Here is a 17220-nt window from a genome sequence, read left to right on the forward strand (position 1 = left end):
ATACAAAGGGCAAGGTACATGACCCACTTTACATACACAAATGGGAAGGCAGATAAAGCCAGCAGGAGTTTCATAGAAATAGCTGTTTGGGGTTTGGAGTTGGAAATATCAGAGGTAATACAACTGATAACGTACATGGCTAACAGTTTCCAGATGGTTGTGTTCAAGTTACCCAAAGGGTTTCTCTTGATTTTGCCCCTTACCTCATCATACTCTGAAAGCCACACAAAGCTGCTTTCCATGGAAGTGTTACAGGTGTCCTAAATAAAATTATGAAAAATGGAAAGTCCCTCTGAAGACCAAAAATAAACCAACACATAGTTGTGATTATAGGACAAAAAGCTTCAAATGCAAAATTCCTCAACCAGGAGTAGCCAAAAACTTAATGGAAGATAAACATTTCATTCCTACCACTTCATGCATTGTTTCAGCTGTTTTCCGGCGCTCCTGCTGCAGACCACTACAGCAGTTAGCCTACCCTAGGAAGCACAGAGGGGAACAAGCCAATGTCAGTGACAAATGTCTGCCCCAACCCTAACCACACCAAGCAGGTCATCAGAGACAGTTAAACCATGTTTCAGGTCCAACAGGCCACTCTCAACAGAGCACAGATTCTCAGTTGGTCACCACTACTTGCACCGGTCATATCCACTTCACCCTGCCTTCTCCTAGGCTTGACAGCGTGCAGAGAAGGGGTGAAAAGTCAAGCTGCTGTTTCAAGTCAGTCCTTGCACCCACTTCGGGATTTTATTTTACTTTTATTTTACTCTCAAGAAAACAAAACAATTTACAGGCAATTAATAATGGGTCACTTAGGGGCTTAGTATGAATCAGAGACAGGACATTAATGCTATCATATCAAAAGGGCTTCCAGCAATGGAGAACTGGAGCAGACAAAAATTTGGCATTAGGGTCAGCCTTCAAATTCAAGACCAGTGTAACAAGCCAGCATAAGGACTCTTCCTTGCAAGTGCTTCCCAAAATATCCAACTCAAATGCCAGTGTCCAACCCATCAAAATGCTCAGAATGCAGTCCTAGTCAGCAAGGAGAGCCCATTCCCTAGGATGCCAAAGGGGACTGACAGTGGGTCTCCCATGAGAGAGAAGATTGGGAGGTGTACGGGGAAAGGAGAAGGAGAGGTGGAAGAATTCAGGATGCTCCACAGCAAATTAGGTTTCTTATGGCTCTCACCTCTTCCATCTCGAAGGACAATCTCTTTTTCATCTGTAATCCAACGGTAACATGGGAACTCCAAATAGTCACCCATTGGTGTTTTTACAGTGATATACTTCAGGTACCAGTCATCCTGGTACCAATATTTTCGCTTCTCAATTTTTATTAGCTGAATTTCTCCAAGGTCTTCTTCCACAGTCACATCATAGGAGTCAACCTACAGAGCAGAATACAATCAATGATCCAGTGCACACGCAGAAGCACAACCAGCACTACACAAGCGTACCTGGCCCTTCCTGATACGGCATGGGCACAACAGCATTTTCCAGCTTCAGGTGGGTGAGAAAAGGAAGACCTGTTATTGGTCTGCAATGCAACAGAAAGAATAAAAGAACAAATAAGAATACGCAAGGAACTCCAGAAATGGAGAAACATTTGTGTATGCAACCTAAAAATGATATTACTCCTTGAAATCTCTGCAAGTCTGAGAAAAACGTGCAGACAGTGAAATCATCTACTACTCTCCTAGCACTAGTTGAAAGAGGTATCACTAGGGCACATCTATTAATGCAACTGGAGTGGAAAGATTATCATGAGATTAACACATTGGACTAGGAATTAAACGACCTGTGTGTTTGAGTCATAAGTTTGTCAGATTGAGGACAGTATCCAGATCACCTAAATTCCCTTTGTCTTGTGCTTCCTGTGGCTGATCTTCTTCAGTTCTCCATTTTATAAATGAGGACAATGACACATTTAATGTTTGTATGGCTCAGATATACAAAGGAATTTAAGTCGCTAACTGAAAACAAGGTTCACAAGAACCCCATCTAGCTCTGGAAGCACTTCAGTGTATTTACGCATTCAGCCTTTCACAGAAAACAAGCCAACATGTGGAAATGTGGTTTAGCTCCTTCCTCAGTTGGGAGTTAGCTCAAAGGCCTGACTGCTGCAACACAGAGGGACCTCAGCCCAGTCTTGCACAGTAGCTAGCCTGTTTAGTCCTCTCCCATGCTAAGGGTCTGGTCACAGGGACCTTGCACTCAGCTGGTACTGAAGGCTAAGACTACCCACACCTGCTCCTTCAGGAGTACCCTCATCAGTGGCCTAGAGACATATGCCCCTCAAACCTTGAGTTATTCACCATGCAATGATCCAGTCCTGGTGCTGCCCCTACACCAAGGTTTGACTTAAGTGCCTCGCTAACTTGCCTAACAAATTCAGGACAGTGAACACTTATCCTGGAGATGGGTACTTCAGTCACCTAACAGGGCTAACCTTTCAGGGCTGCATGCAGTCTCTTGCTGCATGTGGGGACATCACCCAGCAAATGACAGTTCTGGTGGTACTTGAACTATTAGCTAATACCAGCGTATGAAGAAATGATTAATTGTTTCAAATATGACTAGTAAGATACTATGTGGTGCTAGGCAATTTAGGAGAACAGGAATTGACTGTCACTTTACAAGACCGTAAACAGCTTAGGGAAAATGGAAGTAGCCATGCACTCATCATAGTTGAATTGGCTATGGCAACCACAGGACCAGCCACCAAAGCCGCCTCTACTCAGACGATCCTGCTAAGCTTAATGTGGTTACAAGTAGAGACTTCATTCTCTTGTGGTTTTTCTCAACACAGTCAACAATCTTAGAAACCAACTGTCTGCTGATATCAAAAGGATGAGGTATTGCATCCACATGCTGCAGTGCCTGTAGAGACTCACCCACCCTGTGTGAGCTTTGTCACTGGGCTCCTGACCTAGACACCACATCGTGCTTGCTCTTCTCAGGAGTGCTTTCTTTGCCTTGCCCAGGCATGTGATACATGCCCACTGTTACTGTCTTACTTGCTAGGGAAAGGCTAATTCACATAAGGACCAAAACTGAAAGAGAAGAAAGATTAAATTCCAGACAGAAGAAAAAAAAAGTAATTTTTAAATGCTTCCAGATGGCACTTATTATTTCAACTAATAGAAAAGAAAGATTCCTAACAACTTGTACCCACGTGAATGGAAGGACACAAATAAGAAGAATCACTTGGCAGCCCTTCATCTCCCATTTTAACCCAAGTTTACCACATTATTGATGCAAAGTACCCTTTTCTATAAGTTATCCATGAATTACCAACTGTGAAGATCATTTTGGGATGAAGACATCTATCTGTCCACCAAAGTTTGGGATCACAGACCTCAGTTCTCTCACAACCCATCACATAAATATACCAGCTTTCATAAAGTTTGTCACATCTAATTGACTCATAGAATCCAGAGAAAAATAAAAAACCCTTTAGGCTTTGAAGTCCATTCTGCAGACAATGAAACATTGTCCTTGCCTGTCTTTCCCCAAAGATGTTCTTCAATCAACTTCAAAACTGTTCAGGCCATGATCCCTACATCGCAACTCATATGATGCTGTCTCATGCTAACAAGGATATTGGAATTTCTTCGAATCTGCAGCCTAATTTAACTTTAGGATCAAATATTTACAATGGGCATGGACAGTGCTTGTTTTGGTTTGCTGAGACTTAACAGACTAATCTTAGTCTGAGCTATATTCTCCCTTTGCCTATTAAAGGAAAAGACATTGAGCCGTTTCTTTTAAAAAAGATGCCCATCATGTCTTCAATAAAAATTTGCAATGTTTATGTCAATAGCACACTCATACACACCAGGTGGTAATAAACTGCTTCAGAAATAGCATGGTGGTCCTTGGCAAGCTTGGGATGACAGCATCTGCCTGTTAGGGTGTGAGCTGAGAGATGAAAATCACAGAGCTGAGATTTCAGCCAACATATTAAAATGGTGCCTGAAACTTTTCCTTGGATCTCCATTGCAGAACAGAAATAGTTCTTTCTGTAGAGCAAATAAGTGTACTAATTTTGAACATTATTTGAAAGCTTATGTTGTTGACTCTTCAGCCCCTCCACCCCCCCACACTATCCCAGAACAGTTAAAAGGATAATGCATAAAGGTAAATTCATTCCATTGATGATTTGTGATTTTGAAACAGCTGTACAGACTGAAAAATGTTGAGTGACTTTTCTCAGAATACCCATTAATAGTGCCTTGAGCCACAACTATGACAGTGAGTGACTGTAGGACATAGCCCTGCGCTCCTGGCTAAGTGAATGGAGATTCCTTGCTCCCACAGTGCTGACTTCAAACACCACCCTGATCTCTGCCTATGACCCCATGGCCAATATTCTCGGCTTTGCTCTTGTCAATCGGCACAAAGAATTCTGGATGATGGCTAGAAAATGTAGATCATGTCCAGATTATTTTCCATTCTTCAAATCTTCTTTCCAGAAACAGGCAGTATTCGAATCATTTCTCTCATATTCATTTTTCTGCGACTCCTGGTTTTCTCAATAAAAACAGTGTCAACAAACTCTTCACCAGGCTCAGGTTTCACACTGAGTCAGTGGTTCTGCAATTTTGTCTGTCTTTCCAGGACCAGACAGCACTTTGCAGAAGAGTCTTTGTCAAAGACTGTCATACCATGTACCTCAAACTCAGCCACTTCCTGCTTATGTACCTCCTTATGCAGTTAGAACACAAAATGAATTCTCTCTTTCAATTTTACCGTGATCCTACTGCGTTTGGCAGTCCTGAGCTGGAAGTAACCACCTTGCAGAGACACTGTCCAAATGAATCCACAAACCTGTGTGAATTATTACACATTTGTGTTCATCACTAGAAATGGCATTTAATCACATAAAGATTAATGCAACAACCTACAGAAGCAAATGATAAACTGCGTCTAGACCAGCTTCACTTTGTATTCAGCTATTTGGGATTTTTAGGCTCCATCTTCTTATATCCAGTTCCAGGGATAGTCGTGTACAGAGGAAGAAGGAGGTGATCAAAGACACTGTCTGGATAGGGGAAACATACTGCATTATTTTTAGCGTAAGTACTCACAAAAACCCACTGCTGTCAAGTGATGAGTATGGCACAGAAAGTCTGAAATTAGTCTTCTTTTCTCACCAACTCCTTGTTGCCCAAGGTACCCGACTACCCTTTTTTTTAACCTATGTCCTTTAAAGGTTCAGCTAACAATTTCATTTAAAAAAAAACTCATTTACACTCACATATTTATATAGTTCCTATAATGTCACATCTATCTATATATATCTCTCAGATTTAAATTAAAGAGCAATATGAATGATATCAAAAGAGTTGATAGAAATGTCACATTGACAGCCAGTCCTTTGGAAGAAACTCATTCCTTTGGTAACAATCTCTTTGCTAATATTAAAAGAGCCTTAAAATAGTTACACAAGTCACTGTCGATGTACTGCAAAAAGGACATTCAATTAGCCTAAATGTTCCTGAAGGTTTTAACTGTTTTATGACCATCACAGTTCCCATTTCAGTGGCACTTCTGAAAGTGAGGGCTGTCTTCTGATGTCTCACCCAGCTTTTGCTGCCTCAAAGCCAGTGACATCATGAGCTCACCTGAGATTACAATTTTGCTAATGCAATAAAGGTATATCGGTTACAAAGTAGGTACAAGGTCCAGGCAAGAACTGACAGTCAGCTGCTCAAGGTTTCTATTGCATTTGTCACATGAGGTCTCCCAGTAAACACATGGCATCCCTGATGACTCCACAGTAAGCCAGAGATGCTACAATTAATTTCAGAGTGAAAGAACAGAATTAATGAAGGCTGTCGGACTGTCCAAACTCCTGTAGCATCCTTCCAAGTAACTGAATCTCATGCAAAACCTAAGCTCTTTTTGAGGAGACACTCTGACTGAGTAGCCTAATACTGCAAAAAGGATGACGGAGACAACCCCTCTTTCTATAATCACAAAGCCCTTAAGTGGAAAGTACTGTATTTCCCTTCTGAAAATATCGGTGAGCGTGTGTCTTTCAGTAACAGCAAAAGGCAGATGAAGGGGTAACAGGAAGAAAACAGAGAACTGAGCGACACCATAACACTTGCTTTGAAATCATTCTGCACCAACAGGAACTTACTCAAAAGACACTGAGTAAAGAAAAGCAGCTGTGGCTTTCTAAATTGCCTGTGTCCAGTACTTGGAGTAAGTCAGACAAAACCCACAACTGAGCTACCACTGTGTAAATCCCTTTGGGTTTTTACATGTCCCCTTCCCTCAATCAACATTTGGCATGCAAATGTCCTGCTCAGACCTGCCCTGAGCCCTCCTTCATCATATCTAGTAACATGCACAATTTGCATTAATTCAAAAGAAGCCATTATCAGGATAATGGAACTACTGAGCCTGGCCCAACATCTAGAAAATAAACTGGAAAGCAGACAAAACCTTATAAGATAATACTGTAAAACTCTGGTCATCCATTGAAAAAGTGCACTTTTTGCAAGTGTGTTCACAATTGAATTGCTTTGCTGAAAAATAAAATTATAGGGATGCTATTGAAAGAAACACTAAAGGCAGAACCGTGAAACCAGTTGCTACATTCTACAAACCAACTAACCTGGAAGTCTGTTGGCCTGCTTCAGTTTTATTTTTTTCATTCTGTATTGGTATTTTTCTTTTCTCTCCTTCTTTCTCTGCACAGCATGGTAAGACTCACAGTGTTTTGGACACAATGTCACCTGAACAGGTCCCTGGAGAAATGCACTGCACTCTCCAAGAGAACCTCCTCAACAACAAAACTTAGCACATTGTACTGCAAGCGTTCAACGAGCCAGACTCTTTACGGAACACAGAGTTGTTCTCATTCTCCACAATAAATACACGCTGAAAAAAATGACTGCATACTGGAAGTGTCAAACACACAACAATGAACAGAAATAATTAATTTGGATAGGAGATAAAGTTGTCATCTGGATTTAGTCAAGAACCTTCACACTTGGAAACCAGTTTCACAAAAAAAGAGACAGTCTCTCTCTCAGAAAACTTAACTTAGCTAACAATGCATTTTATATAAAATGTTAGGACTTAGGTGAAGACTTTCAAACATGCCTAAAAGCTACATTCCTGAGGAGAATGAAGTACTCTTTTTAGGTGCAGACATCCTCTGCTGTAGTGCTACTAACATCCACAAACTTCGTTCATTTCTTCCTCACCCAGTGGGGTCCGGTGCTTGCAGATAGCTCTGCTCCTGCTGGACCTGGTCCTGCAGCAGTACAAGAGTTGCTGCTGAGCATATATCTAATACCCACATCATGGCATCTTCTACCTGTGAAAGGATCCAGTCCAATTGGATGTTCAGACCACTGCCAGCTCCTCCATCACAGCCACTCCTCAAAGAAAGTGAAACCCTCTTTTGTAGCCCAGGGATAAGAGCAAGCTGCCTGGTTGCTGGAGACCCTGATGTTTATCTCCTCAGCGAGGAACAGCTCACCCCTCGAGAGAGAGAGAACTCTAAGTCTGAGATCTTCTTCAACCTCTCTTCCTAATGTTGTTAGGCTTTGCTTACCACCAGTGACTGTTCACTGGAGAAGAGAGAAAGAATGACTGGATGTCCATTTGGGAGGTTCAGGTAACAAGGTTCTAAGCTAATGAACATTTAGTCATCATGAACGAAAGTAACTTCAACAGCAGTAAGGCCCCATGCCTGAACTTGCTGGAGCACCTCCTCAGAACACAACCTATAAACATCTGTGGACCACATCTACACATGCTATCAACACTTAGTCAAAACGCTGACTTCCGTTAACCATATCTGAGATGTCTAACACAGAAGAGACAGGATACCTAACTTAGGCTGTGAATCCCATGATTAAAGCAACACACCTACAGGCAAAGCAGCAGCGTGACAGTGAAATCTCACTTGTATATGCAGTGGTAGGTCTCATTTCCAAAGTGACTTATGAGGACTTCTGTTAAAATTTTCAAAGTTGCTTAAATCTCATCAGACCTTTTGTAAACTGTGAGTTAGGTTTCCAAACAAAATACACTTTTTTTTTTTTTTTGGGGGGGGGGGGGAAATACCTGAGTCTACTATTTCCACAGACAATAAGCAAATAAATAAATGCCATTCTAAAACAGTGCTCAGAGCATAAGCGATTACAGATGGATAGCCTGGATACCGTGATAAGACCACAGAGAGGACAGAGCACAACCCATGGCACAAATCCAGGTTAAACAGAATAGCATAGCTGACAGCCTGGTCCCAACCTCATCCTCACACTTGCGTGTTCATACTTTTTTCGAACTTCCTCTGAAGTTGCCCTACACATTTCCCTTGGCAGGCATCATAATTCCCACTGCAACCTCTTACCTCTTTGTTTAATTCCTTGGAGATATCAAGGCTCTGACTACTAGTAAATACTGGCCCTAAACTCCACCTATCTGCAGGTAGCACACAATTATTTTTTAGTATCTGTAAGGAAAATAGGAGGAAATCTGAAAGCCTATTGTAAGCCAAAACCAAAGGGCCCCACCACTCTTGACGACCGACTGCAGCCATGACCAGCCCCTAGGCCAGGGATCTGAATGATGGGCGGCCGGGGATGGCAGCGGGCACCTGGGTCCCGGTGTCCCACTCCAGAGCACCGGCACACGGAGAGGAGAACTAAAAAAGGAAAACACGGCTCTGCCGCCGTCCCTCGGGGCGCCGGGCCAGGGAGAGGGTGAGGCGCCGCGGATGCTCCACCACCCTCGGCTCTGCGGGCCCGTACGCGGTGCAGCCCCCCGGTCGGCCGGGAGGAGGGACCCCCCCACCCGGCTGGACTCACCGCGCCGCGCTCGAAGTCGTTGTAGAAGGGTTTGTCTAGGAGGTGCCTCTCGCTGCAGCCCGCCGTGCCCTCCAGGCTCAGGTACACGTAGTCGTCAGTGCCCGCGAACCACTGGCTGCCCGTGGCCACCGTGACCGTGTAGGACGGCATGGTCTCAACGGCGCGGCTCGGCTCTGCGCAGCCGCACCGAAACGACCCACTGCTGCTGAGCCGCACTCCTCTCCTAGCCCGGACCCTGCCCAGAGCCGCCGCCGCCTCCTCCTCCTCCTGCTCCGCCACCGCACGGCGCAGCTCGGCCCTGCCCGGCCCTCCCCCGGAGCCCGGCACACCCCCCCAGCAGCCCAGCCCACCCCGACACCGTTAGGCAGCCGGTCCCGAAACAGCGACCCCGCGCCGTGCTGCGTCCCGGGACGGCTACCCCGCAACTCTGCACTGCGCCCCTAACATCCCAGCACAGCTGCCCCGCACCCTGCACTGAGTCCCGGCCCCGCATCCTGCACACAGCCCTCACGGTGCGCCTGCCCCCCAGTTCTGCACCAGCTCCACGCCACCACGCTTGACACCACCCTGCACACAGCACTTTTGATACTCTTCCACTGCTGTTGCACAACCCAACACAGCGCTCAGAGCTCTCAGCATAGAGCTCGCTGCTCTGCGGCGCAGTCCTGCTCCTGCCAGGCACAGGCTGTGCGCAGCCTGCACAGCTCGATGTGCCTCACCACCTCTACACTTACAGGGTTTCGGCCACGCACCCTCCAACGGCTCTGTAATCACCCTAGTTTGCAGGCATACACACTCTTCTGTACCCAGAGCTTACATGTGTGCTGCACAGACTCAATGTACTACCACTATCTGTGCCCACATGTACGCTGCATTATCCCATTCTCTTTATCATCCAGTGTTAGTCACTCTATGCTTACACCATAGGGCACCCTCATTATATACACCAAATCTGCAAATCCATGTACAACTCATCCTTTTCTCAAGTCTAGACCCCTATATGCAATATCGCTGGTAGGCTTTTTTCCCTGCGTTCCTCTAAGCTTCTCAAACCCTTTTGCATAACTGTGTGTAACAGTAACTGACAGCATATCTACCCATCAGAACTGTACATACACAACCACTCCCCCATTTCCACAAAGTGCTCTAAAAAAATCCCACAATTTCACAGTCCCCACCCTGAGCATAACAAGCACCAAATGCCTGCTATCATTAAGATGCCATCATTAAGACAGCAAAAGTGCTGTCTGTGCTGCTTCCACAGTCCAACCAACCCTAGAGAAAATAACCCCATAGCAGTGACACTGCACACTTGGGACTTAGGCACCAAGACTGCTAGTGCTAGTCTGCATTTTCATCAGGCAATCAAATACCACACGCTGTCACCCCTGCTACCTCACCCATGATCTTCCTCCATGCTGCTGCTGCCAGCAGCAGCTGCACCATACTGTGCTGAAAGTAGCCAGGCTGGGGCTTTTGCAGGTCCCAGTGTCCTTCCACCATTGCTCTGTGGTCAGACCAAGCTTCTCACTTCCTCACTGCTGGGCAGTGCGCCTAGCTGGTCTCTGCGCTCTTCTGAATTTCTAATGACAGGTACACAGAACACGCTAAATTAAAACCACCTCAGAAGTGCTTTATTAGTGGTACACTTGCACCTCAGGTGCTGTGCTCACATGATCTCTTATGATCTCATATATTAACTAATTCAGTCAGACTTCAGTAACACTTCCAGTCTGAGGCACTCGCTACACATTGTCTCCTCATATGTTAAGCTGGATGGGCATTATGAGCCACCAACCTCCAAATGCAGAGCAAGACAGAAGTTAAAGTCAACAGTGGGAAGCTACTGCTGGCTCTGCCTGCTTCTGTTCTGGCAGCCCAGTTGCAAAGTGCCTTGTGCCTCGCTCCAGCATGGCTGCTGCATCTTAGACTGCTGAGTAACACTGCAACATATGCTTATGGAGTCTCTGCTTCAGCTTCTAAAATTGCAGCTAACTAAGATACGTTGTGGCCTGTCACACGCACTGTGGCCAGTGGTGGCCACACAGCCACAGGGACAGCCTGCAACGCCCTGGAAATGTTCCTGTTCTTCTTTCACAGAAGTGTGGTCACACTGGGCTGCAGTCACCTACACAAGTCAGGGAAGATCTACATCTTTTCTGCACAAGTAGAAACTCAACCATTTGCTATATTGTGACTCAGACTTCGAGGCTCTCCCACGTTCAGGGTATGCATTTACATATACGCATATAAAAATCCACTGTGCCTGCCTTGGCTCTACTGAATTGCTCAGCACAATTTCTAGTCTGTGGCTACTTTTTAAATAACACCCAGAAGTGTGAGATTGCCAGCTGTCACATGGCACAGCTGAGGCAGCTGCAGAGATCTGTTTGTTTCTCATGCGATTTAACCAGCAAGGGATCCTTCCTGCTGCACTGTGATCCCTCCCATGGGCAATGTTAGCCCATAAAAGTGCACTACAAACTTGTAAGTACTTCCCTGGTTCCATCCTTCCCTCACATAAGATTTCAAAGAAATCAGACATTAGTTTCATTTTTGCATGAGTGCTGTCAGCCTGAAAGTTTCTAAATTCATAGCCTTATGTTATAGTTTCTAAGTTCATAGCCTTCGTTGAAAGATGTATCTGAAACCCTTTTAACATGTCAAGTGCTTCAGAAACAGCTTTTGTCAGACACAAGGCCACCTTCTGGGCGCCTTCGTCGTTTTTGCTGCAAATATGGAGCAAAGTGGTATTTGATTCAACCATCCAGTTCCCCTGGGTCGTCAGTTCTGTTTTCAGACCTTTCCAGTCTCTGCTGTCCAGAGGTGTGACTGGGGAGTCTTGCTACAGTGTAACAACTTCTCTTGTCAACTCATTAAAGAAAACACTAGATAAGCTCAGTGCTGCACATGAAATTTGTAGGAACGCATTTGTTATCTCTCTCCAGCCCCTTCACAGCTATGCCTCCTTTTAGTCTGTTCTTTTAGCACCTCTAACTTTTATCACCTTCAATGACTTTTTGATAATATGTACTGTTGGTAGAATGTCAAATGTTTCATCAAAATCCTGCCAAACAAAATGGAAGGATACATAAAAAACAAAACCTCCGTGCTCAGGATTGGTGCATCCCCTGGAGCAAGAAATCTAGCAAAGGAGGCAGGAGACCTGCACGGATGAGTGAGGAGCTTCTAGAGGAACTCAGACAGAAGAGAAAGGTCTATGGAACGTGGAAAGAGGGATAGGCATGTGGGAGGAATACAGGAACATTGTCAGAGCATGAAGGGAAGGAACGAGTAAGGCTAAGGCCCACCTGGAATTAAATCTGACAAGAGATGTAAAAGACAACAAGAAGGGCTTCTTCAACTACATCAGCAACAAATGGATGAGTAGGGAAAATGTGGGGCCACTGCTGAATGAGGCGGGTGTCATGGTGACGGAGGATGCAGAGAAGGCAGAGCTACTGAATGCCTTCTTTGCTTCAGTCTTCAATGCTAAGGCCAGCCCTCAGGAATCTCAGGCCCTGAGAAGAAGGTAAGGGAGGTAAGAGAAGAAGCCTGGCAAAAGGAAGACCTTCCCTTGGTCAAGGAGGATTGTGAGAGAGATCACTTAAGCAATCTGGATGCCCACAAATCCATGGGCCCCGATGGAATGCACCCACGAGTGCTGAGGGGGCTGGCAGATGTCATTGCTGAGCCACTCTCCACCATCTTTGAAAGGTCCTGCAGGACAGGAGAGGTGCCCGAGGACTGGAGGAAAGCCAGTGTCATTACAGTCTTCAAAAAGGGCAAGAAGGAGGATCCAGGGAACTACAGGCCGATCAGCCTCACCTCCATCCCAGGAAAGATGATGGAACAGCTCATTCTGGATGTCACCATTAAACAAGTGGAGGAAAAGAAGGTTCTCAGGAGTAGTCAACATGGATTCACCAAGGGGAAATAATGCTCGATCAGTCTGATGGCTTTCTACGATGGCATGACTGGCTGGGTAGGTGAGGGGAGAGCAGTGTCTACCTTCACTTCAGCAAGGCTTTTGACACTGTCTCCCATAACATCCTCCTAGGGAAGCTCAGGAAGTGTGGGGTAGATGAGTGGTCAGGGAGGCAGATTGAGAACTGGCTGAATGGCAGAGCTCAGAGGGTTGTGACCACTGGCACAGAGTCTAGATGGAGGCCGATAATGAGTGGGGTTCCCCAGGGGACAGTACTCGGTCCAGTCTTGTTCAATTTCTTCATCAACGACCTGGATGAATGGACAGAGTGTACCCTCAGCAAGCTTGCTGACAATACAAAACCAGGAGGAGTGGCTGATACACCAGAAGGCTGTGCTGCCATTCAGCGAGACCTGGACAGGCTGGAGAGTTGGGCACAGAGGAACCTGATGAGGTTCAACAAGGGCAAGTGCAGGGTCCTGCACCTGGGGAGGAACAACCCCATGCACCAGTACAGGCTTGGGGCGGACCTGCTGGAGAGCAGCTCTGTGGAGAGGGACCTGGGTGTCCTGGTGGACAACAGGTTGACCATGTGCCAGCAGTGAGCCCTGGTTGCCAAGAAGGACAATGGGATCCTGGGATGCATTAAGGAGAGTGTGGCCAGCAGGTCGAGGGAGGTTCTCCTCCCCCTCTACTCTGCCCTAGGGAGGCCCCATCTGGAGTACTGCATGCAGTTCTGGGCTCCCCAGTTCAAGAAAGATGAGGAACTACTGGAGAGAGTCCAGAGGAGGGCTACGAGGATGGTTAGGGGACTGGAGCATCTGTCCTGTGAGGAAAGGCTGAGGGAGCTGGGCTTGTTCACCCTGAAGAAGAGAAGGCTGAGAGGGGACCTTATAAATGCTTATAAATATCTGAAGGGTGGGTGTCAGGAGGATGGGGCCAGACTCTTTTCAGTGGTGCCCAGCGACAGGACAAGGGGCAATGGGCACAAACTGAAGCACAGGAAGTTCCATCTGAATACAAGGAAGAACTTCTTTCCTCTGAGAGTGACGGAGCACTGGAACAGGTTGCCCTGAGAGGCTGTGGAGTCTCCTCCTGTGGAGATATTCAAAACTCACCTGGACAAGGTCCTGTGCAGCCTGCTGTAGGTGGCCCTTCTTTGGCAGGGGGGTTGGACTAGATGATCCACAGAGGTCCCTTCCAACCCCTACGATTCTGTGATTTTTTCAGACTACATTATTTCACTCCTGAGGAGACCCACACTGTGTGAGATATCAGCACAATTCTCTTCTGTGTTGTATCTGGTGGCTGCTTCATGTCAAAGAAGAAAACCACTTTTGGAAATAGCAGTTGGATGCCATAGCTGGATCCAATGTATGTGTCCTGAAGACTAGGCTATGAGATCAGACACAGACTTGCACTGCAAGCTTTCTCCTGCTCCCCCAGATCACCCTGAATTCCTCTTGGCACTGTGGCTAAGCTGCAAAGGGAAAGTCGTGCTGTATCCTGCATGTGGCACATCTCCCAGGGGTGGAGATAGAGGTTTGAGTCACTCAGGCTGAGAAAGACCCTGACCCCAGGTCTCCAGCTTCCTTTCTGAAACCACGAACTCCCTTAAGGCACACAGTCATCCTCATCACCTCTGCCTGCTCTTCCAGCAGTTGCATTCTAAAGCAGACGATCAAGCCGTTTGCTAAGACAGTAGAGGGCTTGGAGGCCAAGGGAGGTGCAGCCTAAGAGAGACACTCTGGGATCAGGGGTTCTCCAGCCAAGGCGCCAGCCTGCTCCGCTGCTCTAGGAACAGAGAACTGCAGCCTGCATGCAGGCCAAGCGCTCACACACACCACTGCCATGTCTGATCCTGAGGACTTTTGGCCAGCAAGGGACAGAGCCAAGAACTCTTAGTTCCCTCTGGACCTCGGATAGATCAAAATCCCCACTACGCCTGTGCCTGGGAGCGACCAGGGTTTGTAATCGCCTGGGGAATGAGATGCACTGCATGTGCCTGGAAAGCTTGTTCATGCAGCATGGGCTCTCGATCTTATGGAAAGCATTCGGAAATGGGAAATGTGAAAAGTGGGGGCACTGCCTGTTGCGGCACTGGGCAGCAGCCCCCCAGACTGGGCTGGCCTGGCCTGGCCCCCTGAGCCTTTCCCTGCCCCCAGCCCAACAGGGAACAACCCAAGGGTTTAAGGGCATAGGTGGGCACCGGGTGGGGGCAGCCGTAGGGGAGCAGGGCATGGCAGGGGCTGCAAAACTGCACAGGAAAAGATGGGGATGCTGTTGCAACTGGAGTGGAATGTTACCTCTTTTACCAGTGTGAAAAATAGCATAAAAACAGGGAAAAAAACATATTGTTTCTTGAGACTCTAGAGATACCTCAGTTTAACCACAGGTAGGGAACAACAGTACTTCAAGAGTTAATTTGGGGTGCTCAGGGGTAAAGCAGATATGAAGTACCACATACACTCCCCTAAGATAGCTGTGCTTTTTTGATTAGCATCAAGTCATCAGTCTGACACATTTCCTGTTCTCTCCCAACCACAAGGATAACTGTTTCCCTTCATAAAAAGCACCTGCAGTCCCCAGCACCAGACCCAGTGGCTCTAACAGTGATGAATTCTCCTAAGCCTGTTCGGCCTGCCTTGTTTGCAGGTGGCCGTTGAGACAGACAGTATCAGAGCAAGCCAGTACAGCAAGGGGCTCCCAGAAAAAAAAGACTGGGAAGTTAATTTTAGTGAAGTCTTAAAATGTTAGAAATTGCAAGTCTGATTCCTTGAAGCTTGAAGACTTAACAAGCACACCCTGAGTGGTGATGTCCCCATGCTCTGCTCTGTGCAGCCTTCTGGTGTTTTATTCAGTTATTTCAAACCCACCTCTGATGTTAAAGCCTTTGAGACAACTTCATTCCGCTTCTTAACACTCTCAAGCAAGGTCTCTTCGCTGTTATCTGCTTTCAGTTACTCTGCCACCAATCTTGCCTTTTCCCTAGAATACACTTTAAAAGAGTGTTCTTAAAGTTTGCCATCACTTGATCCTGTCTGAGCAATATTACATTTCCACTTATTTTACCCTGTGTTACCAATGGAACTTGCTCCCTGTTTCCTTTACCCAGGGCTGTAATGATTGTTGATTTTTTTAAAAAATCCCATCTTCTGAACTATCATTCAGATAATTACCTGATTTTCTGACGTCATCCATCCATCCTAACACTGTGAAAAAGCATCCTCTTCTGACTGTATGTGGTAACACAATACAATCCCAAATTGACAGAGAGCGTCCTACATGTCAGAGACTGGAGCCTAGAGGATTTACAGGAAAAACTGGGATGGCAGGTGCACACTGAGCTTTTATTTGCACAGTATCACTCCTGAGTACTTTCACGGTCATGCCTATGAATCACATGCTGCTTGCAATTTCGTTCCCCTAGCACAGCCCCCTCTGCCCAACCTTGCCCAGAGGCAAGCTGAGTGAGAAATAATGATAGTGGTGAAAGAGGAAGGGGGAAGAGGAAGGAAATTTGGATTGCACAAGTAGTGAATGGAAAGGGGAAAACACACCATGATATGGATGGAGAGCCTGAGGACAAGGAAATCTGAAATGGAGGAGGTGCATGACAGCAAAGTGGTCCATAGGCTGGCCTTGGGAAGAGGGGGATTGGAGGAGGATGTACAGTCCCTGCAGGATGGGCTGAGCAGCAATGCAGGCACTAGTCTGGCTCTTGAGACTCCTGGGGCTTGGTTTCAAGAGTCAGCAGCTGGAGTTACACCATTTGACACCTCCACAGCCTTCAGAGGGCACTCAGGTGGATCTTACCAACCCTTGTTGCTGCCCTCCCACCTCCCCACAACATGCCTCTGTCCTGCTCTGACAGGCAAGTCATCCTGGTCCTGTGAGCCAGATACCAGTAACTACTCACCAAACAGCTCCAGCTCCTGTGGACCAGCTGAAAAATCCTGTTCCTGGAGTCATAGATGTGCCATGTGTCCCTGACCCACTACTCTGCTTTGCCTCGGAGATGGACACAGACCATGTGTCAGATAAAAATGAGGTTTATGAGAGAAGCTATTTTATAATAACTCGAGGTGCCTGAACCCAAGATGAGGAGCACTTTTTAACTAGCAGCCAGGTGGTTCTGCAGGCTCTGTTCCTTAAACCATTTATCAGCTTTTCATCCAAGAGAGTGTCAGTTAAACAGCAGGCCGTGGAAATTACCTTACCATCTCTCCAGCAGGGTATTTTTGTACAGAGGCCTTGCTGGTGGGTTTGCAAACTTTATGTAAGTAGCCCTGCTTACTACAATCAGACTTGCTTCACTAAGGAATACAGGACAGAGCCTTTTGTTTTTGCACGGGAGACACCTCTCTAGGGTTGCAGTATAAAGATTCCCTCTCCTTTCTTACCTAAAAGAAAATTCAAAACTAATCGCTCCTTTGAAAGAAATGCAAATTA

At 46.4% G+C, this 17220-nt stretch overlaps 1 protein-coding gene across 4 annotated transcripts in view; it reads right to left on the minus strand.

The window, feature by feature from the left end:
* The window catches only part of ALOX5 (arachidonate 5-lipoxygenase), a 44250-nt gene that overhangs the window by 24655 nt on the left and 2375 nt on the right, over positions 1 to 17220 (minus strand). For 2 of the 4 annotated variants that reach the window (XM_075423300.1, XM_075423303.1), the window contains exons 1-2: positions 8841 to 9114; positions 1193 to 1391 (exon numbers count right to left, since the gene is read on the minus strand). In XM_075423300.1, coding sequence (XP_075279415.1) covers positions 1193 to 1391; positions 8841 to 8990 — 349 coding nt within the window. In that variant the 5' untranslated portion in view covers positions 8991 to 9114. Of the gene's footprint in view, positions 1 to 1192; positions 1392 to 1460; positions 1541 to 8840; positions 9115 to 17220 lie in introns of those variants that run through there. The other 2 variants (XM_075423302.1, XM_075423301.1) reach the window with 2 other exon arrangements.

This window comes from Opisthocomus hoazin, chromosome 6, assembly GCF_030867145.1.
Source record: "Opisthocomus hoazin isolate bOpiHoa1 chromosome 6, bOpiHoa1.hap1, whole genome shotgun sequence".
Taxonomy (NCBI): Eukaryota; Metazoa; Chordata; class Aves; order Opisthocomiformes; family Opisthocomidae; genus Opisthocomus; species Opisthocomus hoazin.